Here is a 21,941-nt window from a genome sequence, read left to right on the forward strand (position 1 = left end):
ACACAACACTCCAAGTCTGGCCTCACCAATGTCCTGTATAACTGCAATTTAACTTTCTAACTTCTATACTCAATGCACAGACTGATGAAGACCAGTGTGCCAAAAGCCTTCTTCACTGTCCTGTCTATCTGTGACTCCACTCTTCAGAGGAGCCATGCACCTGAACCCCAAGCTCCCTCTGTTCCACTACACTTCTTAAGGCCCTACCATTCATCGTGAAACTTCTACCTTGATTTGACTTTCTAAAATGCAAGACCTCACACTTATCTATATTAAACTACATGTGCCATTTCTCGGCACTTTTCCTCAGCTGATCAAGGTCCTGCTGCAATTTTTCACTGTCCATGATACTGCCTATTTGAGTGTTATCTGCAAACTTACTAATCATTGTACATTCTCATCCAAATTAATGTAGAAAACAAACAGCAATGGGCCCAGCACTGACCGCTGAGGCACTCCACTTAGGCACAGGCCTCCACTCCAACCAGCTGCCCCAAGCTTTAGATTGTCCTCAGCACATTGTCCTGGACCTTGTCCTGCCGGTCTGCAACACTGGTTCGAGGTCAACTCTTCGTTCTGGAAGTTTTGGGCAAATCAAAGAGTGTCTTTCACAAGTTGATGGTCCTCCAGGTGCAGTCGATGTTTGTCTCGGTGGGTGCCCCGGGGAACAGTGTCCTGCGTCGTGGACTTGTTCGGAACGAATCTTGACAAAAACCACTGCATCTTTCTTCAGACTTCTTTTGCAAAGGTATATTCTAGCAGGATATTTGTGACAGTCTCAATGCTCCCACAGCTGCTTCGAGAGCACCTGAAGTGGCGGAGACTAACCGTGGGTATATGAAGGATCTCACCACCAGCCAAGCGATGTCTTGGTGCTTATTGGAAAGTTCTGCTGATGAGGTGTTCAGTCTGCTCAGGGAACCATGTGACAGGATTTACCTTCTCCTTTTCCCTCAGAGTGTCAAGGATGCTTGTGCTGACCACTTCCTGATAGACCAGTGCTCAAAGGTGTTTTGCTTTGCAATTTTCTCCATGAAGGACGGGTGATACAGAAGGGTTCAACTATTTAGAATGTTCCACGGCAACGAGGCCAGTCCCATCCTTCACAACACTGGGGACAGGTAGAACCTCAATATTTAGTGACACTTGATGTTTGCATACCAGCGTTTATGCACAGATTGATGCAGCTGCACACAAAGTTAGCCATTAGGATGAGGGCAACACTTGGTACATGCTTCTCTCTCTCACCAACAGTTTTATATTTGGTTTCCCTGCAGACATTGTTCATCTTAGACCTCCAGACAAAGTGCAAGTTGGTTCGGGTGACTGCAACAGCATAGCTGCAGGGGATGAGCCAGACCCTGTGCCACTTTCAACAACAGAGAGCGTGCCTCACACCTGATGACCAGGTTTTTACCCGCAATGGAGAGGGAGCAGTGTTCCCAAAAGACCAGATTCTGCTTCACCTTGGCAATGCCCTCCTCCCAAGGTTTTGCACATGCCTCAGCCCCTCTGTTCCTGTTAGTTTCATGACCCTTGCTAAATGCGCACTTGTCATCAGATGATGGCTGTCATCAGCCACAAAAAATATAGGGACACCCCTTCTCCCTAATTTTTCCCTGAAATTCAAGCAGTGGAACGTCTCAGAACATAAGCACTATGGTGTCTCCAGACTGGCAAACAGGTACTGACTTAATGTGGATGTCTTTCCAACAGTTGATGTTGGCAAGATCTTTCAAAGTTACCTGCTGAAGAGTTCCTAACACAACGAAAGGAATCTAAAATGCCCAAACACCGTAATAAGGGAAGCACAGGACCGCTGTATGTAGGATCTCTCTATGCACTAATCCTGGAGAGAAAAGAAAATAACACACAGGCTCCAGTCCAGGCACTTGAGACAGGGTTGGGAATGAGGCAGGAATTAATCACTAGAACAGGAGGTAATAATAAGCCACATAACAGGAATGGGAATCCTGCAATTGGATCCCATCTATTAATTTCAAATGCCCCCACCTCCATTCTGACACAGATAGAAGCTTGAAAATCCTATGGGTCTATGTTTTGTAGAAAGTTTGCTGAGTGGTTTGCATTTGTTGCCCATGCCTAATTCTACAGTGGACAGTTAAGGAAGAGTCAACCACATTGCTAAGGATATAGAATAACATGTACACCAAACCTAATTAGACTTCCTTCCCTGAATGGCAGTAGTAAACCAGATGAATTTTTCTGACAATCGACAACAATTTTGCGTTATTAATTATGTTCTTAATTCTAGCTTTTTATTGATCCCCTGTCTCTGGATTAATAGTCTAATGATAATACCACTAGGCCATCTCTTCCCACAAGGAAGTTGAGTACATTAAGATAGATTTCTAAAAATTACAATTTAATAAGGCCACAGCGAAAGGGGAAAATGCATTTCCAAAGTAAATGGAAAGGCAGAGAAGCTACATTAAAATTGTTTGGAACCTTGGTTAGACCACATTTGGCAATAGTTTTCAACAGAAAGGTTGCTACATATTACAAAAAGGATGGAGAAGCAGGAAAATAAATGATACCAGAACTGAGCAGTTATACTCATCTGGAAAGATTAAGCAAATTGGGACTTATTTCTTTTAAGAAGAAAAAATTGGGGTAAGACCTGATAGGATTCTTTAAGATTCTGAGAAAGATATAATAGGATAGACCAAAGCAAAGGGCCATAAATAAAAGATAAGCAATAATAAATTCAGCAGAGAATTAAGCAGAAACATATGCAATTAAAGGGTGATTAAAACATGGAAGAGTTGAAGCAATTAGCATAGGTGCATGCAAGGGGAAATTAGATATGCAAATGAGGGAGAAAAGAATACAAGGATATGTTGATAGAGTAGATGAAATAGGGTGACAGGTGACTTGTGAGGAGTATGAACATTGCCATTGACTTGAGGGCTGAATGTCCTGTTTTTTTTTTAACTGGAATTTATATGTAATTGATGATTATGGTTCTTCTTACCTGTGTGGACATTTGTGAAAATCAACATAGTTGAACTAGGACAAGCTTCAACTAAAAATTAAAGTGACGATGGATGATTATTGGCATCATATGTACCTGGGTGATATTTCCATTCAAGGGCTAATTTTGAAGTTCACTACTCATGTGGTAAGCTAGTGAAATCGATCACCAATTCAGTGTAGAACCATTTAATTTTCATTTCTATTTACCATTCAAGCAAGGAAGATTATTGTTATTACGCTGGGTGCACAAATTTATGGTTTCAAGCATGCTAGATAAAACAAATTTAACTACAATTTGATATTGCACAAGGAACCAACACAAACCTGTAGGAGGAAATTACTTCTCGATCTAAAACAGCATTTGTTGTAATAATTCCTCGAGCTGAATCAATAACAAAAGCCTTGTTTTCATTTCCAGATATTATGGAATATTCAATTTGGCCATTAAGCCCATGGTCAGAATCAGATGCAAAAACCTGTCAACGATACACAGCCATTCAGGATTTATTCAAATATTTTATTAGTTTATTGGACTCAACATCTTATGACTTTATTGGTAAATCGGTTAAACATTGCAGACAAAGTATTTCCCATTCTGCATTTGTTAATGAAAGTATATTCATTACAAGTTTTGCATTTCCTGTTCCATACATATTACAAGTTCATGATAACAACAACTACTTGTATTTAAGTAGTAATGAAGGCATCCCAACATTTCATAGAGAAATTATAAACCAAAATATTACCCCACACTTTAGGAGATATTAAGATAGATAAATTTAGCCAAAGGAGTGTTTTGAAGGAATGTCTCAGGAAGAAAGTGAGGCAGAAGGCAAGATCTACGGATGGAATTCCACAGCTTAGAACCCAGGCAGCTGAAGATGTGGGTATTAATGATGGAGTGATTAAAATCAGGGAAGCTCAAAAGGCTGGATTTAAAAGAATTTAAATATTTCAGAGGTTGTAGGGCTGAAAGACATTACAGAGATAGGGAATGGCAAAGCCATAGAGGATTTGAAAACAGGCTTGAGAAATTTTAAGACTGAAATGTTGCTTAATCAGAAGCTAATATAGATCAGTGAGCACAGTGCTAATAGGTGAATGGGATATGTGCAAGTTAGGATATGGGCAACAATGTCTGTTCTAGTCCTTCATGCGGTGTGCAGAACTCTGTGATGCGTGCATGGCAGCGACTTCCAGAACAGGAAGTCAATGCACTGTCATGCTGATCATGTCAACTGACATGCAGAACCTCAGATGTGCAGCTTAGAAGGAACACTATTAGCCAGCAGAGTTTGGATGATCTCAAGTCTGGAAGGGATATAATGTGAGGTTGGTTAGGAGCTCATTAGCGTAGTCAAATCTGGAGGTAACAAATGCATGGACAAGTGTTTCAGCAGTAGGAACGCTGAGGCAAGGATCAAGTCCGGTGATAGTGCAGAGGTTAATATAGGCAATCTTAATTTTCATCGCTGTTGTTGAAAATTGATTCCGGAATAAAGTAATGACACCAAGGCTGCGAACAGAATGATTCAACCTCAAACAGTGGCAAAGGAAAAAGATGGTGTTGATGGCAGGGATCAAAGGCAATATTTAATCAAAGGAAAATGTTGGTTGCCCTGTCTTGATGTTCGACAAGCACTTGGACAACTTAGGGGCAGTGAAGGATCGAAAGAGGTGGCAGTGAGGGAAAGCTGGGTGTTGTCAACATGCAGATAAGAAACTGAGATGTTTTCAGATTGTATTGCCAAGGAGCAGCATGTAGGTGGAAAGTAGAAGAGTGCCAAGGATTGATCTTTGGGGAACACACAGAATGGGAAGAGATGTTCATTGATGACAATTCTGTGGATACAATTAAATAGATAAAGAATGGAATCAGGCAGTTTCAGTCCTACTCAGTTAGGTAATGGGGTTGATGCAGTACAGGAGCATGGTGTAATCAACTATTTCAAGGGCAAGAGACAGGTAAAGAAGGGCAAGGGAAAAAAATTGGCCTTTGACACGGTCAAATAGGCTGTAACATGATTTTGATAAGAATATTGCGGCAGGGATACTGGAAAATCTCTTAGTTGGAATCAAGCATTGAAATTTATAAGGTCTTGCTGAGACTTGAAATGGTAGATGTGGAGAGAATGTTTTCTCCCTTGGAGACATCTGGAGCTTGGGGCCACAGATAGTCCATTAAAACCAAGATTAGGCCTTTATCTTTCTCTGAGACTCATCAGTCTATCAAACGTTTTCCTGAAAGTTGTGGAAATATTTTTAAGGAAGAGCTAGTTCTGTGTTAAGGTAGGGATTGAAGGATATCAGGGTGTGTCAGAATTTGAATATGAGGTTCCAATTAGTTCAGCCATGATTTTACTTAACGGCAGAGAAAGTTCAAAGGCTGAATGACGTCCTACTGCTCTTACTTCATATATTTGTATCAAAGATGGGCAAGAAGTTGAGAGACAATAAAGGTGAATTGGCCATGCTAAATTGCCCATAGAGTTAGGTGCATTAGTCAAGGGTAAATATAGAGTGGGGGAATGGGACTGGGTGGGTTGGTCTTCAGAGGGTCAGTATGGACTTGTTGGTCTGAAGGGTCTGTTTCCATACTGTAGGGAATCTAATCTAATTTAATCTAATACATTTAAACAATCTGGAGAGGGAGGCTGAAGACTCCCCAAATTGCAGGGTTTTTTAAAAGTGATTTTAGTGTTTACCTTCCCTCATTTTTCTGGAAGTCTACTCCCTGTACTGATCACCTTTTGTATGAACTACTTGATATCTGTCCTAAAATTATCCTTCACTAACTACAATCTATAATTTTTAAATTTAGAAGAATAGTTTGGATTGATATACGTTATGCGCCTGACTGATTTTCAGTGAAATTAATGAAAATTGGGAGATGTGTAGAATGGCCAGATAATGCACATTGGCCAAATTTTACAAAACACACCCAAATCCCACCATCAATAAAGCTCCCTGTTGGCAGCATGAATTGGAATATACTCCTTGTGTGTGATCAATTATATAATTTATATCTGATGTCTCTGAATTGTAATATCTTAAGGTCTCTGAATTCTAATTTCCTGTTTCATCGCTAACAATGTGGGTGGCACGGTGACACAGTGGTTAGCACTGCTGCCTCATAGCGCCAGAGACCCGGGTTCAATTCCCACCTCAGGTGACTCTCTGTGTGGAATTTACACATTCTCCCCGTGTCTGCAGGGGTTCCTTCTGGGTGCTCTGGTTTCCTCCCACAATCCAAAAATGTGCAGGTTAGGTGAATTGGCCATGCTAAATTGCCTGTAGTGTTAGGTGTAGGGGAATGGGTCTGGGTGGGTTGCGGGTCGGTGTGGACTTGTTGGGCCGAAGGGCCTGTTTCCACACTGTAGTAATCTAAAAAAAAAAATCAGGGTTCTGATTTTCCCTTGAGCTTCTTTCAAGTTCCTGCAGGAACTACAGCAAGAGGTTAGCAAAACCTTCAGAGAATTGGTGTAGATAGCAATGCACTGATTCACTGTACTTTTTTTCCAGGATAGGGTGGTGACAATGGAGATTGGTTTCTGGATCACACTGATTTTCTTACAGCAGGCGATTGTGAAAATCATCATGAGAATGCAGGGCCCAGACCTCTGGTGTAGCATCAATTGAGTATATATAAACCCTGTTTTATCCTCAAAGCATTTCTCCATCTCTTGCAAATTTTCCACTTTTTTTCACTGCTGCTTGTAATTTAATTGTACATTTGGTTAACTTCTATGGTATCTAATTCAGTCATCTTTGGAAGATTTGAAAATAACTTGGAGGATTGTTCAAATTGACCTGCTGTGCAGTATTTCAATTGTCAACTTAATTAAAAATTTGCTATAAGTAACATACTCGTTCTTCTGTTTCATAATGTATGTCTGATCATATACAATTTGAGACAACCCTTACCTGCATGACATATGTGTTACGTGTTTGGCCCTCCCATATTGATGTCTTATAATAATTTTGTTGAAAATGTGGTTGGTTATCATTTACATCTTCAATTAAAATAGTTAACTGGCTATATGCTGTCTGACGATTATTCTTTGCCAACAATACCAAATGCATCTTGGTTCTGACTTCATAATCCAGAAATTTGGAATCATTTACCACAATCTCACCTGAAAACAGAAATAAAGCTTCATAACATATTGAAGTATATGAAATATTTTTTATTCATGAATATTACTCAAGAATATTACTTTATCTTAATTGTTAGCTCCTATGAAGTCCTGTGATGTGAACACTGTTTTACTGTGAACACTGGATATTAATAACATCTCCCAATTTTTTTTTACACCTAAGAGGGATTGTGATTTTGGATAGATATGGCAGTGAAATTGAAGTCAAGTTAACAACTGGTGTGGAAAATCTGGGTTAGCAATTTATCCATTTTACACAATCAACAGCAACCCACAGTGTGCAATCTAAAAAAGCATTGCTGCATTCAAAATGGAGCTTTAGCACTCACTTCCATTACCTGTGAGAAAGAGCTTGCCCATCTCAAAAGAATCCATTTTAGACCACTTCCATTGCTTAATACCATCCTTATGTTAGTCTCAGATTGGGAGGGGAGAAAGAATATTGGGAAAGACTCCAATAACAGATGAAGAATACCCACTCCAAAGAAAATTTTGAAATAAACTGCACTTTTTTGTTGTTGTTGTTGTGTAAGGGTTTCAAGACCTTAGAGCAGACCTAGGCATTTTACGGCCCACGGGCCATATCCGGCCCTTTGGTTGTTCCTGTCCGGCCTGCATGAGGTCAATCTTAAATTAGAACATAAATGAAAAAGTATTTACACCATGCACGCAATACAACTGTGTTGCTTTTGTTTTGGAAAGGATGCTTTTCTTATTTACGTATGCACATGCGCATGTATGTGCGTGCGTGCGTGAACAGCTAAAAGTGATGCTTGCTGGCTAGCCCTCAAAATGTCAGCTCACGCCAATACAAGTTATGTCATATTCCACAAAATCGCCAGTAACAGTAAACCGTTTTTTGATGCAGAGTTTATTAAGGACTGCTTGTTGGACTCTGCAGAACTAATATGCCTGGAGAAAAAAGAGGCATTTGAGAATGTGCCCCTCTCCCGACGCACTGTAACGAGAAGGATTGGGAACATCGCGAGAAATCTGGAGCTTCAGCTGCAGCAGAACGGTCAACTTTGACTTTTTTTCCTTGGCTTTGGATGAGAGCTGCGACATACGTGACACAGCCTAGCTACTCATCTTCGTACGTGGGATAACTACGGACTTTAAAATCATTGAGGAGCTGGCAGCCATGCAGTCAATGAAAGGAACAACAACTGGTAATGATTTGTTCATGGAGGTAAATGCATGTTTGGACACTAAAATGGGACAAGTTGGCGGGTGTGACAACGGATGGCTGTCCAAATCTAATGGGAAAAAATGTTGGACTCTTAAAGAGACTGCAGGATAAAGTGACAGAAATTGACTCTGAACTAAAATTGGTATTTTTGCATTGCATTATACATCAGGAAGTGTTGTGTAAGTCAGTGTTAAAAATTAACCATGTGGTTGATGTTGTAACTAAAATAGTTAACTTCATCAGGGCAAGAGCTTTGAATCACAGGCAGTTTGTTTCACTTTTGGAGGAAAATGAGACTGAACATCGTGACATAGGCTGCCGCCCAGCTGTCAGGTGGCTCAGCCTGGGCAAAATGCTGAAAAGTGTATGGGACCTGAGAGAAGAGATTCAAGATTTCTGTGTAAAAAAAGGGAATGGCATTCCACAGCTTTCAGATGCAGACTGGATTGCAGATCTTGGTTTTGCTGTTGATGTGACTGCACTTATGAATGAATTAAATGTGAAACTGCAGTGCAAGGGCCTGTTTGTGCATGAAATGTACAACTTCGTGAAGGCTTTTATGAGAATGTTGCAGCTTCTCTCAAGCCAAATGGAGAACAACATTCTCACCCACTTGCCAACACTGAAGGAAGCTGCCCCTTCAGCTGATCACCTCCACAGGTACTCATCTATGTTAGAAGCACTGCATGGTGAATTTTCAAGACGATTCCAAGACTTTAAAACGGTTAAGAATGAAATGCACATGATTTTTTCCCCATTTACATGCAATGTGGAGAATGCACCTGGTGATGTTCAGCTTAAACTCACTGACCTGCCGTCTGACACATTTCTGACAGAGTACTTTAGGTCAGTCTCACTGCTTGATTTTTACTCTTCCCTCAAAGAGGAGAACTTTCCACACATGAGCAGGCATGCTCAGAAGATTCTAGTCCTCTTTGGATCTACCTATATATGCGAACAGACATTCTCAGTGATGAAGTTCAACAAATCCAAATACAGATCCTCTATCACTGATGATCACCTCTCAGCTGTCCTTCGCATATCTACCTCAGACATTCAACCAGATTTCAGTGCACTTGTTCAAGCCCAAACAGACTGGATATTTCTCACTAAACAAGTAAAATGAACTGAAAAACATCAAAAGCACTTATGGCTTTTTGTATAGAATTGTTTGTTGTTTGTAATACTGAACAATAATGAAACAACTTTTCATTATTGGTTTGTGAGATTAACATGTTAAAAATAAAATGAAATACTGAAATTATTGTTTTATTTCTTCTATATTGACCTACTCCACAATTTCATATCTTTATTGTAACAGAATATCCTTATTCTTTTGATTATAAGTTTCAGTGCAAAACTATATAATTTAGTACTTTTTACAATGGGAGAGAATTAATACTGAGCAGAATTATGTTCAACTTATTGTTAGTTCAGCCCTCCAACACAACTCAGGTTTCTCATGTGGCCCCTTGGAAGAATTAATTGCCCACCCCTGCCTTAGAGGAACTCTGTAGCAATGTCACAGAGCGACATATTACTCAGTATAAAACTGCAGAATGGATGGAGATAGAACACTATGGAAAAAATCTACCAAACGAGACTCCAACCTGGACATAAACACACACATACAAGATAATTAAGTTTGATAAAGACTAAACTAGGAATCAGAGCCTGGAACGTAAGTAAGAAATACTGTTACTTTGAAGTTTAAGCTTGCAGGCAATTCTTGACTTTGTCTTCTACACAAGAAGTCTGCAAAGAATCCAAACTCTTGCTGTGGCATCAAACCACAGAAAAAAAGATGGTATAGCACAATCATCTTTAGAACAACACAGATTTAACAACAACTGTAAACAACTAAGAATACCACAACACAAAAAAACGAGTGTAGAACATGGAGATCAAAACTTCAGTAATATGCTCCCAAATCAAGGAAATAATTAATATCTTCAAGTTCCTATCAACAACTAAACAACATTACTAAAGTGACCAATACCAATCTTTCCATCAGAAAAACTTTAAGCTTTCAGATCCATTTGATAAATTGACAAATTGGCAGCCTTAGAATACTAAAAATTCAAACAGCTTCAGGAATGACACCAGATCAAATGCAGAACAGGTTAGCACGTTTCTGTACTACAATGGGAAGCTCAGATCACACATTACATAGGCAACATCAATAAAAAACAATTACATGTGACAACCTTTAACAGGTTTTGATCAATACTTCACTTCAAGAATAAATGGGACACTTATGAAATCAGGCTTCAAGAGTGGATATCAACATCCCAGTGAGGCTGCAGATAGTTTTCTTTATAACCAATATATGCCATCTGAACAATGCAACTATGGAACCTGACAAGAAGAGCTCATTCATAATAGAACTGTATTAGCTTCTTAGATAATTCAGTTATTAGACTTTTTCAGCAGAAAGAGAACGTAATTCTAGAATGAATAGTCCAAATAGCAATGGATACAGAATCTAGAAAACTGTTCAAGAAGAAACTGAGGGTTTGGTTAAGAAAAAGAAGGAAGCATAAGTCAGGTAAGGACAGGAGAGATTGAATGAATCCTTAGAAGAGTATAAAGGCAGTAGAAGTATACTTAAGAGGGAAATCAGGAGTGCAAAAAGAGGACATGAAATAGCTTTGACAAATAGGGTTAAGGAGAATCCAAAGGGTTTTTTTACAAATACATTAAGGACAAAAGGATAAGAAAGGAGAGAATACGGCCCCGCAAGGATCAGCAAGGCAGCCTTTGTGTGGGGGAGATACTAAATGAGATTTTGCATCAGTGTTTACTGTGAAGGATATGAAAGATATAGAATGTGGGGAAATAGATGGTGACATCTTGAAAAATGTCCATATTACACAGGAGGAAGTGCTGGATATCTTGAGATGCATAAATGTGGATAAGTCCCCAGGACCTGATCAGGTGTACCCTAGAACTTTGTGGGAAGCGAGGGAAGTGATTGCTGGGCCTCTTACAGAGATATTTGAATCATCGATAGTCACAGGTGAGGTGCCAGAAGACTGGAGGCTGGCGAACGTGGTATCATTACTTAAGAAAGGTGGTAAGGACAAGCCAGGGAATAAGAGACCAGTGAGCCTGACGTTGGTGGTGGGCAAGTTGTTGGAGGGAATCCTGAGGGTCAGGTTTTACATATCTTTGGAAAAACACAGACTGATTAGGGATCATTAACATGGCATTGTGCATGGAAAATCGTGCCTCACGAACTTGATTCAGTTTTTTGAAGAAGTAACAAAGAGGATTGATGAGGGCAGAGCAGTGGACGTCATCTTTATGGACTTCAATAAGGCATTTGATAAGGTTCTCCATGGGAGACTGGTTAGCAAGGTTAGATCTCATGGAATACAGGGAGAGCCAGCTATTTGGATACAGAACTGGCTCAAAAGTAGAAGACAGAGGGTGATGGTGGAGGATTGTTTTTCAGACTGGAGGCCTGTGACCAGCGGAGTGCCAGCGGAGTGCTGGGTCCACGACTTTTCGTCATTTATATAAATTATTTGGATGTGAACGTAGGACACATAGTTAGTAAGTTTGCAGATGACACCAAAATTGAAGATGTAGTGGACAGCGAAGAAGATTACCTCCGATTACAATGGGATTTGGATCAGATGGGCCAATGGGCTGAGGGGTGGTAGATGGTGTTTTATTCAGATAAATGCGAGGTGCATTTGCTTTTGAGAAAGCAAATCTTAGCAGGACTTATACAATTAATGGTAAGGTTCCCGGGAGTGTTGCGGAACAAAGATACCTTGGAATGCAGGTTCGTAACTCCTTTAAAGTAGACTTGCAGATAGATAGGATAGTGAATAATGTGTTTGGTATGCTGTCCTTTATTGGCCAGAGTATTGCGTATAGGAGTTGGGAGGTTATGTTGCAGCCGTACAGGATGTTGTTTAGGCTACTTTTGGAATATTGCGTGCAATTCTGGTCTCCTTCCTATTGGAAGGATGTTGTGAAACTTGAAAGGGTTCAGGAAAGATTTACAAAGATGTTGCCAGTGTTGGAGGATTTGAGCTCAAGGGAGAGGCTGAATAGGCTGGGGCTGTTTTCTCTGGACCGTTGAGGGCTGAGGGGTAACCTCATAGAGGTTTATAAAATTATGAGGGACATGGATAGGATAAATAGACACAGTCTTTTCCCTGGATTGGGGAGTCCAGAACTAAATAGCATAGGTTTAGGGTGAGAGGAGATAGATATAAAAAGGACCTCAGGGGCAACGTTTTCACACAGAGGGTGGCACGTGCATGGAATGAGCTGCCAGAGGAAGTGGTAGAGGCTGGTACAATTGCAACATTTAAAAGGCATCTGGATGGGTATTTGAATAGGAAGGGTTTAGAGGGATATGGGCCAGTTGCTGGCAAATGGAACTAGATTAGATTAGGATATCTGGTCGGCATGGATGGATTGGACCTAAGGGTCTGTTTCCGTGCTGTACAGCTCTTTGACTTCGTGGCTCTAAATGTGCGGCAAAAGATCAAATTAAAGCAGCTTTTTCTGAAGTGTGTTGACTATTTAAAACACAATAAACCAGCTGACCAAAGAAGCAAATCTCTTGACTTAGCAGTAAACCACAAATGACAACACTACCCAAAGCAAATGCTTAAATCCTGAGCAATTTAATACTACATTATCTTGACAACAGTTGTGGTTCCAAACCCTCTCAGCAGTGAAGACAAATAACATATTGTGGCAAAAGAGTGACTGCTCGACAATGTGCAACAGTCTGAAGAACAGACCAAGTAACAAATATTCTCAAATATATGCATATTCATACAATGGAACTGAAACTTGAAAACATCAAAGCTGCAAGAGAACAAGATTCACATGAAGAAAACAACACTTCCCACTAGAACTGACAATGACATTCAACATTAATAATGGAGCTGATAGTGTATAACCACCTTGAAAACAGATGAATCAAATTAAAGATTTTTGGTGGGGCGGGAGAGAACAGGACAAAAAGTATAGCAAATGTTCGAAAAAGAAGTAATCTAGGTAACTTATTTGGTATGTACGTCAATGTCATTCATAGAATTGTATAATTTGATTTGATTTATTACAGTCATGTGTACAGAGGTACAATGGAAAATGTTCTCTTATGTGTTTTGCAAGACAAATGAAACGATACAAGTGCATCAGGGTAACAGAACAGAGTGCAGGGTGCAATGTTACAACATGATAACATAACAGTGCAGGATGCAATGTTACAGCTGCCGAGGGGGTGCAAAGAGAATTCAACATTAACATTAAAGAGGTCCATTCAAAGGTCTGATAACAGAAAGAAGTCATTCAGCCCCCTGTGTCTGCACTGACTCTGAGTATTTTGACTTGATGCCAAACTCCCCTTTCACATAACCTGCACATTGTTTCTGTTTTGATACTAATCCAATGCCTTCTTGATTGCCTCAACTGAACCTGCACCTACCACACTGGCAGTACATTCCAGACGTTAACAGCTTTTTTTCTATTCACTATAGGGTGTGGGCTTTACTAGCCAGCCAGCATTTATACTGCTCATCCCAGTTGTTCTCCAAAAGTTGGTGGGGTGCTGCCCTCTTCCAGGGCTGCAGTCCATGTTCTGTAGGTTGAACCACAATGGCCTTAGGGAGGAAATGCCAGGATTTTGGCCCAGCGACAGTGAAGGAACAGTGATATATATTTCCAATTTGGGATTGTCAGTGGCTCAGAGGGGATCTTGTAGTACCTGCTGTCCTTGTCTTTCTAGATGCGAGCGGCACGATGGCACAGTGGTTAGCACTGCTGCCTCACAGCGCCAGAGACCCGGGTTCAACTCCCGCCTCAGGCAACTGACTGTGTGGAGTTTGCACATTCTCCCCATGTCTGCGTGGGTTTCCTCCAGGTGCTCCGGTTTCCTCCCACAGTTCAAAAATGTGCAGGTTAGGTGAATTGGCCATGCTAAATTGCCCGTAGTGTTAGGGGCAGGGGTAAATGTAGGGGAATGGTCTGTGTGGGTTGCGCTTCGGTGGGTCGGTGTGGACTTGTTGGGCCGAAGGGCCTGTTTCCACACTGCAAGTAATCTAATCTAAAATGCATATTAATGAAATGTGTGCTATTGCAGAATTACCTATACTGTAAAGGATGGGGAATACATAGGTTAGGAAGACAGAGGAACTGAAACAAATCTGTATTAGTAGAGAAATGGTGTTGGAAAGAGGGATTGAAGCTGATAAACCCCCAGCATTTAATCATTTACATGCCAGAATACCTAAGAAACTGGCCCTAGAAATAGTGGATGCATTGGTGGTCATCTGCAACAATTTATAAAGATTAGAGTATAGCTAATGCTTTATTAATTTTTAAAAATTGGAACTATAGTGAGCCTAACCTGGTAGTTGAGAGGATGCTAGAATCCATAACCAAGGATTATATAGCAAGGCACTGAGAAAACAGACACAGAATTAGACAATGCCAGGATGGGTTTACAAAAGGGAAATCATGCTTGATAAATCAACTGGAATTCTTCAAAATCGTACTAATAGGGCAAGCCAGTGATGTGGCTTATTTGGACTTTCTGAAGGCTTTGCCAAAGTTCTATATAAGAGAATAATGTGTAAAGTTAAAGTGCATAGGATTGGGGATAGTGTACTGAGATGGACAGACCAACAGTTAGCAGACAAAAAATGAGTAGCAATAAAAAAGTTTTTTTCTGAGTGACAAGCAATGACTAGTAAGATGGCATGGAGATCAGTACTAAGATTCCAGCTATTAACAACATACGTTAGTGATTTGAACTAGACGTAACATTTCAAAATTTGCAAATGACACAAGGATGGGTGGAAGGGTAAGCTGAGATGAAGATGCAATTTGGGCAGGCTGACTGAGGGAGGCAAAATATAATGTGGATAAATGTGAGGTTATCTACTTTTGTGGAAAAAATAGGAAGACAAATTATTATTTGAGTGGCTGTAAATTGAGAGAAGAACATTCACTGAAACCTGGTTGTCCTTGTGCATCAGTCACAGAAAGCAAGCATGCAGGTGCGGTAAAGAAGGCAAACTATTTGCTGGCCTCCATAGTGAAAGGATTCAAGTGCAGGAACAAGGTATCTGGTTGCAATTATTGAAATTAGTGGGACGACACCTGGAATATTGTGTGCAGTTTTGATCTCCTTATCTGAGGATGTTCTTGCTTTAGAGGAGCTGGCGTGAAGTTTTACCAAATTGATTCCTGGATGGCAGGACTGACATATGAAACAAAACTGAATTGATTAGGATTATATTCACTGCAGTTTAGAAGAATGAGGGAAATCTCATAGAAACCTATAAGATTCTAACAGGGTGAGGCAGGTTAGATGCAGGAAAGACGTAACAGGTGGTGGATGAGTCCAGAACCAGGAGTTGTAGCTTAAGGATAAGAGGTAAACTTATTAGGACTGAGTCAAGGAAAAGTTTCTTCACCCAGAGAGTGGTGAGCTGTAGAATTCACTATCACAGAAAAGTGGTTGAAGCCTAAACATTATGTGTTTTCAAGGAGGCAAATATTGGTTTTATAGCAAAAGGGGGTCAAGGGATACAGGTGAAGGTGGGGTTAGTTTATGGAGCTTGATAATCAGCCATGATGGGAGGCACAGTGGCTCAGTATTTAGCACTGCTACCTCACAGCACCAGGGACCTGGCTTCGATTCCAGCCTGGTTTGCATATTCTCCCCATGTCTGTATGGGTTTCGTCTGAGTGCTCTGGTTTCCTCCTACAGTCCAAAGGTTTGCAGGTTGGGTGGACTGGCCATGCTAAATTGCCCCATAGTTTCCAGGGATGTGCAGGCTATGTGGATTAGCCATGAGGAATGCAGTGTCACAGGGGCTGTGGCTGATCTTTGGAGGATCGGTGTGGACTTTCACACTGTAGGGATTCTAAGATCATAATGAATGATGGAGGAGGCTCGAAGGATCGAATGCTTCTATGTTTAGGCATTCCATCTGATTGTGATGCCACACCAACCTCAAGTACTGACGGTTTATCCAATATCCTCCATATCAGTGTTAAATCCTAGCGGCTAATTTTCTTCATCATTCACCATGATCTGGGTAGTCTTATAGGTTAAAACAGATTCAAAGTACTCATTTAACTTCTTAGCAATGCTGCATTCCCTATATGTAAATCTTCTATTTTGGTCCCTAATCATCCTAATGTTTGCAATAGGGGAAAACGTTTGGTGACGGCTATTGCACAAAGCTTTCAGGAGCCTGAAGCAACCTTGTGGTGATGTCACGGTGCTGCATATTATTAATCATAAATACTAGTGCGGCGGAGTTAGAACGTTCTGGAAAACGTCTACATCAGATCAGCCTGACATGTGGACATGAATACACAAAGAAAATAGCTTAGTCCTTACCTAACGTAATCATGAGTTACAGCCTGTATATCTATAATTACTCTATACAGCAGTATTTAGTATTAATGCACAATAAATAGTGTTGCTTTGAAATCTAAGTCTGAAAACAGTCGGTAAAGAATCCAAACTCATAACATAGGATCAAGCCTCATGATAAAAAGAAAGGCTGCACAATGATTCATCAGTGAAACAGTTTCTGCTTCATCCAATGCCAGTCACAACAGGCGCAAACATAGACATTAGATCATTCAATTATTTATTTAAAAGGCTAATGCCACCGGGGACAACTCTGTAGTATCCAAAGTAATAAGGTTTTTGATGTGTATCCAATGCTGTTCAGGCACACAAATTTAGCTATTCAACTTTGACTTGTCTGCATTAAGTTTCTTCCTAGAAAACAGAAATTAAACAGTACTTTGTTGAAAGGTTATAAAACACAGAGTATTAATTTGTTTCCTTGGTCCACAGCTACTGTATGATCAGCCGTATATTTCCAGCATTTTCAGGTTTTATTAAATGCTAATAAGCTTCTGAATCCACATGTGATCTGCTTGTTTCCTCATCTGATAACTGTCAGGCTAGCTGTACTTTACTAATTTCTTTTATTTTAACATGGATACAAAATTGGCTGAATGATAGGAAACAGGTCAAGGGAGGTTTCTTGGATAGGAGAAAGGTTGATGAGGAGTTCCCCTTGTGATAATGTTGTCACTTTAAGAGGTTATTTTGTTCTGTTTTTTGAAGAGGGGTTGTAAGGCAGACGTGCCAAGTTGTCTCTAAGAAAGTAAACAATTTGTGAAGCCTTGGGTTTTTTTTAAAGTTGGAACAATGGAAGCAGCCTGATTGTGGTCAGTTCTCAGGCAGCAGGCCTTCTAGTTCTTTTTCAGTTTTCTTGTTTAGTTTTAAGCAGAAGCCTTTGGGGTCTCAGAAAAGTTGGAAGCTTCAGGGCATGCCACCTAGCAGCTCCTTTCACTGAATTTCCTCTTGACGTTTTGTTCCTCGTGGATTGGAGAACTGCATGTGGGAATCTGTGTCTGAATTTGCCTTATTGCCAAGGGGTGTGTTTGTGGGATGTTACTATATTGGAACAATTAATTAGCAATCGTCACTGCATCTATTATTCAGTTAAGTTTTCCAATAGTAAGTTATTCTAAATTCATCTTACTTTTGTTTTAAAAATTGTGTTTTGCTTAATTTGAGTAGATTGACCAGTCACATTGCATCTGGAACATGGCACTTCACATGTACCTTTAAAATAAGAAAAGGTTATGGTCTCGGCTTCTTAAAATATTTTGAGGGGATCTAGTCTGACCCATAATACCCAGGATCCCTAACCTTAACCCTATTGCAGGTGGAAAGCCACAAAATCAGTTGAAATACTGGTTTTACACCCTACCCAGTGTTAATTGCATTTACTTTAATGAAGAGCAAAATAAGATAGTCTATAAAACCAGCCCGTGCACCTGACTCACAATTTCCCGATAGTCTGGTCAAGTTAAAATTCTCACATTTCTGTCAGGTTAAGTCCAGAGTATTCATACATATTACATATAAAATTGTAGGCTAGAACTAGTAATTTCTCTTACCAGTTTTTGAATCTATGTGGAATGCTTCATTTTCATTCCCACTAAAAATGCTGTAAGTAACTCCATTTGTGTGGTAGTCTTGATTTGTGACAGTCAATACCAGCGTGCCTATACAAAGGAAGAATATTTACTGCTGCAATAAAATGATGGATCATTGAAAGTGGTTCACCAGCATGGATCCTTAGCAATTTGTAATTATATCAATGAGTGTTAAAACAGTGCCATGCAAATATACCAATGTTAACAAATCCCCTACCTGTCAAAGGGCTCAAAGCAGCCTTTTTTGAGTGGACCAAGAAATATAGCACTAAGGTTTTCACATAATATAACATTGAATCCAGAATTATGTATGAAACCAACAAAACTGAAATGTTATGAACATACGCACAAGGAGCAAGAGTTGGTTACTTGACACCATAAATCTAATCCATCATTCAATAAGTTCATATTGATCTGATTACATGCCTCCCTACTCCTGAAACCTTTTACCCTTTTACTTACCTAGAATCTACCCACCTATGCCTTAAAAATATCCAAGTACTCAGCTTTCATCACCTTTTCAGGAAACCCACAAAACTTTGACAAAAAAAACTCCTCATTGTGGTCTTAATTGATTATTTATTTATTGTCACATGTGCTGAAGTTCAGCGAAAAACTTTGTTTATAAACAGTACAGGCAGATCATAGTAAGCAAAGACGTACATAACAAAAGATTTAGACAGAGGTATACAGGTTACATTGAACAGGGCGTCAAAGAGAGATCAACACTGGAAACACCAGCAGTATCTGAGGCTAGAGAGTCCATTCAATAGTCTAATAACAGCTGAGAAGAAGCTGTTCCTGAACCAAGTGGTGCAAGTGTATCTTTTGCCTAATGGAAGTGGTTGTAGGAGATCATTTCCAGGGTGCAAAGTGTCTTTGATGATGTTGGAAGTCTTTCCGCAGCTTTTTTCAAACAGTGACGTCTAGTTCTAGATTCTCCGACAACTGGAAGCAACCTTCCACTAGATCCCTCAGGATCAACTTCTAAACTCCGACAAATACAAGCCAGCCCATCTAACATTTCTTCAAATTACAGCATTTTCATACTAGGTATTAAGCTAATATGGAGGAGAAAGTGAGGTCTGCAGATCCTGGAGATCAAAGTTGAAACTTTATTGCTGGAACAGCACAGCAGGTCAGGCAGCATCCAGGGAACAGGAGATTCGACGTTTCGGGCACAGGCCCTTCTTCAGGAAGAAGGGCCTGTGCCCGAAACGTCGAATCTCCTGTTCCCTGGATGCTGCCTGACCTGCTGTGCTGTTCCAGCAATAAAGTTTCAACATTAAGCTAATATACCTTCTCTGCTTCCTTCCTTAAATAAAGAGACCAATACTGTACACAATATCCCAGAGGTGGCCTCACCAACATTGTGTATAAGAGGAACATAACCTTCTTACTTTTGTATTCAACTTCCCTCGCAGAAAATAACATTCTATCCCAACCTTTTGTGACTCATGCCTGGGTCACCAGATTTCTCTGCATTTCATAACTTTGCAATGCCTTACATGCTTCTTGTTATTGTTCCTGTCAAAGTGGACAATTTCATAGTTTCCCTTATCATGCTTTATTTGCTGATTTGCTTAGCCTATCCTATAACATCTTAGCAGCCCCCTTATATCTTTTGTTGCAGTCTATCTTGCAGTGAGTTGCTTTCTTTGCGAAAAGTTGCATGAGAATTACTTTATCATGAAATAAATTGTGCTTGTGCAAAATACAGGAAACTTAATACTGTATTGAACAAGTGTTTGTTAGAAATAGTTGCATTTTGATATTGTGCTAAAGCTCCCCCTTGTGACCAAAAATTACTAGGCATTAATACCACGTTCTAGATTAGAGTGGTGCTGGAAAAGCATAGCAGTTCAGGCAGCATTTTTACCTATTAATACCGCGTTCTAATATGAGCTAAAATTAAGGAACAAAAGCCTCAAAAGTAGTACAATTGTTTACCATAACTATATTTTTATATGTATACAGGAAAAATAGCCTGAACCTTAACTCACAAAAATAGGTGGAGATAAAAATCTCAAATCCAACTGAATTCACCACTTCTGGCTTTAAATAAGATGGGAAAGGGGCTGGCAGCCACCCTCTTCCAGAAGGCAAGGTGGTCAACTGTAAATGGATGAGACCAATGATTTCTGCTTTAACTTATCTTTTCAGGTTTTTACCCCGGTTGGCTAGGTTTTCAAGAGCAAGTGAAATCAACAGCTGAGGAGACACAAAGAGCTACATTAAATTCATATAATTCCCTGCTCAAAATGACCCATAGCTGGATTTAGGGATTGGAACCCCCAACTTGCAATGCTTCCACCAGTAGCAACAAGGCACATTCCCCCGAAGACTGTCTCCTGCAAAACTAGAATCCGGGTTTGTCAATCAGGTTAACTACTCAATTGTGACCCTAATCAAGATCATTCCATGGTGGCAGTGGGGGAACAGCATTCGGGCCAAGCTCCTGAGCTCAGGGTTCTAACACTTCCATTTGCCTTTGTTTTCCCTCTTTCTTTTACTTTTGCTCTTTCTTTCCCATCCCCAGTGGGAGTGGTCTCCTTCCTGGAGCGTTAGCAGTGGTGGGAGTAGTCCTATTCTTGGAAGCGTCAGCAGCATTGGGGGCAGTCCCATTCCTGTGAGTGTCGGCAGTGACTGTTGCAGTCCCTCAGAGCGTTGGTAGTGGTGGGAGTGCTTCCTTCCTGGGGCGGGGGGGGTCGGCACTAATGAGCTTCTTTGCTGAAACAGTGGTCCCAGGAGGCAGAAATGATATAAGCCAGAAGAGGCCCTGGCTGCTCTGGCATGGTAGACTCAATACCAAGTTTGAGCCCAGTTTGGGACTCAGCAGATTCAGCGATAGCTGTAATTGCCAAGATTTGCTCAGTGCAGAATCATGGCAGCGATGACATCACTGGAGACAAGATGGCGCCTAGAAATGGTGACACAGTTCCAGTGCCAGCAGCACTGCTCCAAGCCTCCAAGACTTTGAGTGCGAGCAGCAGCTAAGGTAAGACAGTTTGTTTTAAAATTACTTACCGGTAGCGGGCAGCGGTGTTTTTTTCTCTCTTTACAGAAAGAGCGGGAGAGGCAGGAGGAAGTGACGAAGACCAGAGGGGCAGCCGGGTAGGATTTTTTTTTTCCTTTAAAAGCGCGCAGGAGAGGAACCCAAGGCACTACAGAGGTAGTGTCTCCCACCCGCCCTCCTCCTCTAACCTAAATAATAAGACCCGTTGTGGTAAGTAGGTAAGTGCTGCATTTTGCTTGTTGTATTCTTTAGACCCAGTTTTTTTTTTACAAAAGGTTACTTTCAGAGGGATGGCAGTGAAGGCAGTACAATGTTCCTCTTGCAACATGTTTGAGGTGAGGGATGCCATGGACGTCCCTGCTGATTACACTTGCAGGAAGTGCACCCATCTCCAGCTCCTCCAAGACCGTGTTAGGGAACTGGAGCTGGAGTTGGATGAACTTAGGATCATTCGGGAGGCAGAGGGGGTCATAGATCAGAGCTTTAGGGAAGTAGTAACTCCAAAGATGACAGATAGATGGGTGACAGTGAGGGGGACTGGGAGGAAGCAACCAGTGCAGGGACCCCCTGC

At 40.6% G+C, this 21,941-nt stretch overlaps 1 protein-coding gene across 6 annotated transcripts in view; it reads right to left on the reverse strand.

Moving 5' to 3' along the window:
* dchs2 (dachsous cadherin-related 2) overlaps window positions 1–21,941 on the reverse strand; it is a 141,082-nt gene that overhangs the window by 20,930 nt on the left and 98,211 nt on the right. For 3 of the 6 annotated variants that reach the window (XM_043700198.1, XM_043700192.1, XM_043700206.1), the window contains 3 exons: window positions 18,316–18,423; window positions 6,922–7,133; window positions 3,322–3,473 (listed from right to left, as the gene is read on the reverse strand). In XM_043700198.1, the coding sequence (XP_043556133.1) occupies window positions 3,322–3,473; window positions 6,922–7,133; window positions 18,316–18,423 (472 nt within the window). Of the gene's footprint in view, window positions 1–3,321; window positions 3,474–6,921; window positions 7,134–17,005; window positions 17,120–18,315; window positions 18,424–21,941 lie in introns of those variants that run through there. The other 3 variants (XM_043700220.1, XM_043700213.1, XM_043700229.1) reach the window with 3 other exon arrangements.

This window comes from Chiloscyllium plagiosum, chromosome 1, assembly GCF_004010195.1.
Source record: "Chiloscyllium plagiosum isolate BGI_BamShark_2017 chromosome 1, ASM401019v2, whole genome shotgun sequence".
Lineage (NCBI taxonomy): Eukaryota > Metazoa > Chordata > Chondrichthyes > Orectolobiformes > Hemiscylliidae > Chiloscyllium > Chiloscyllium plagiosum.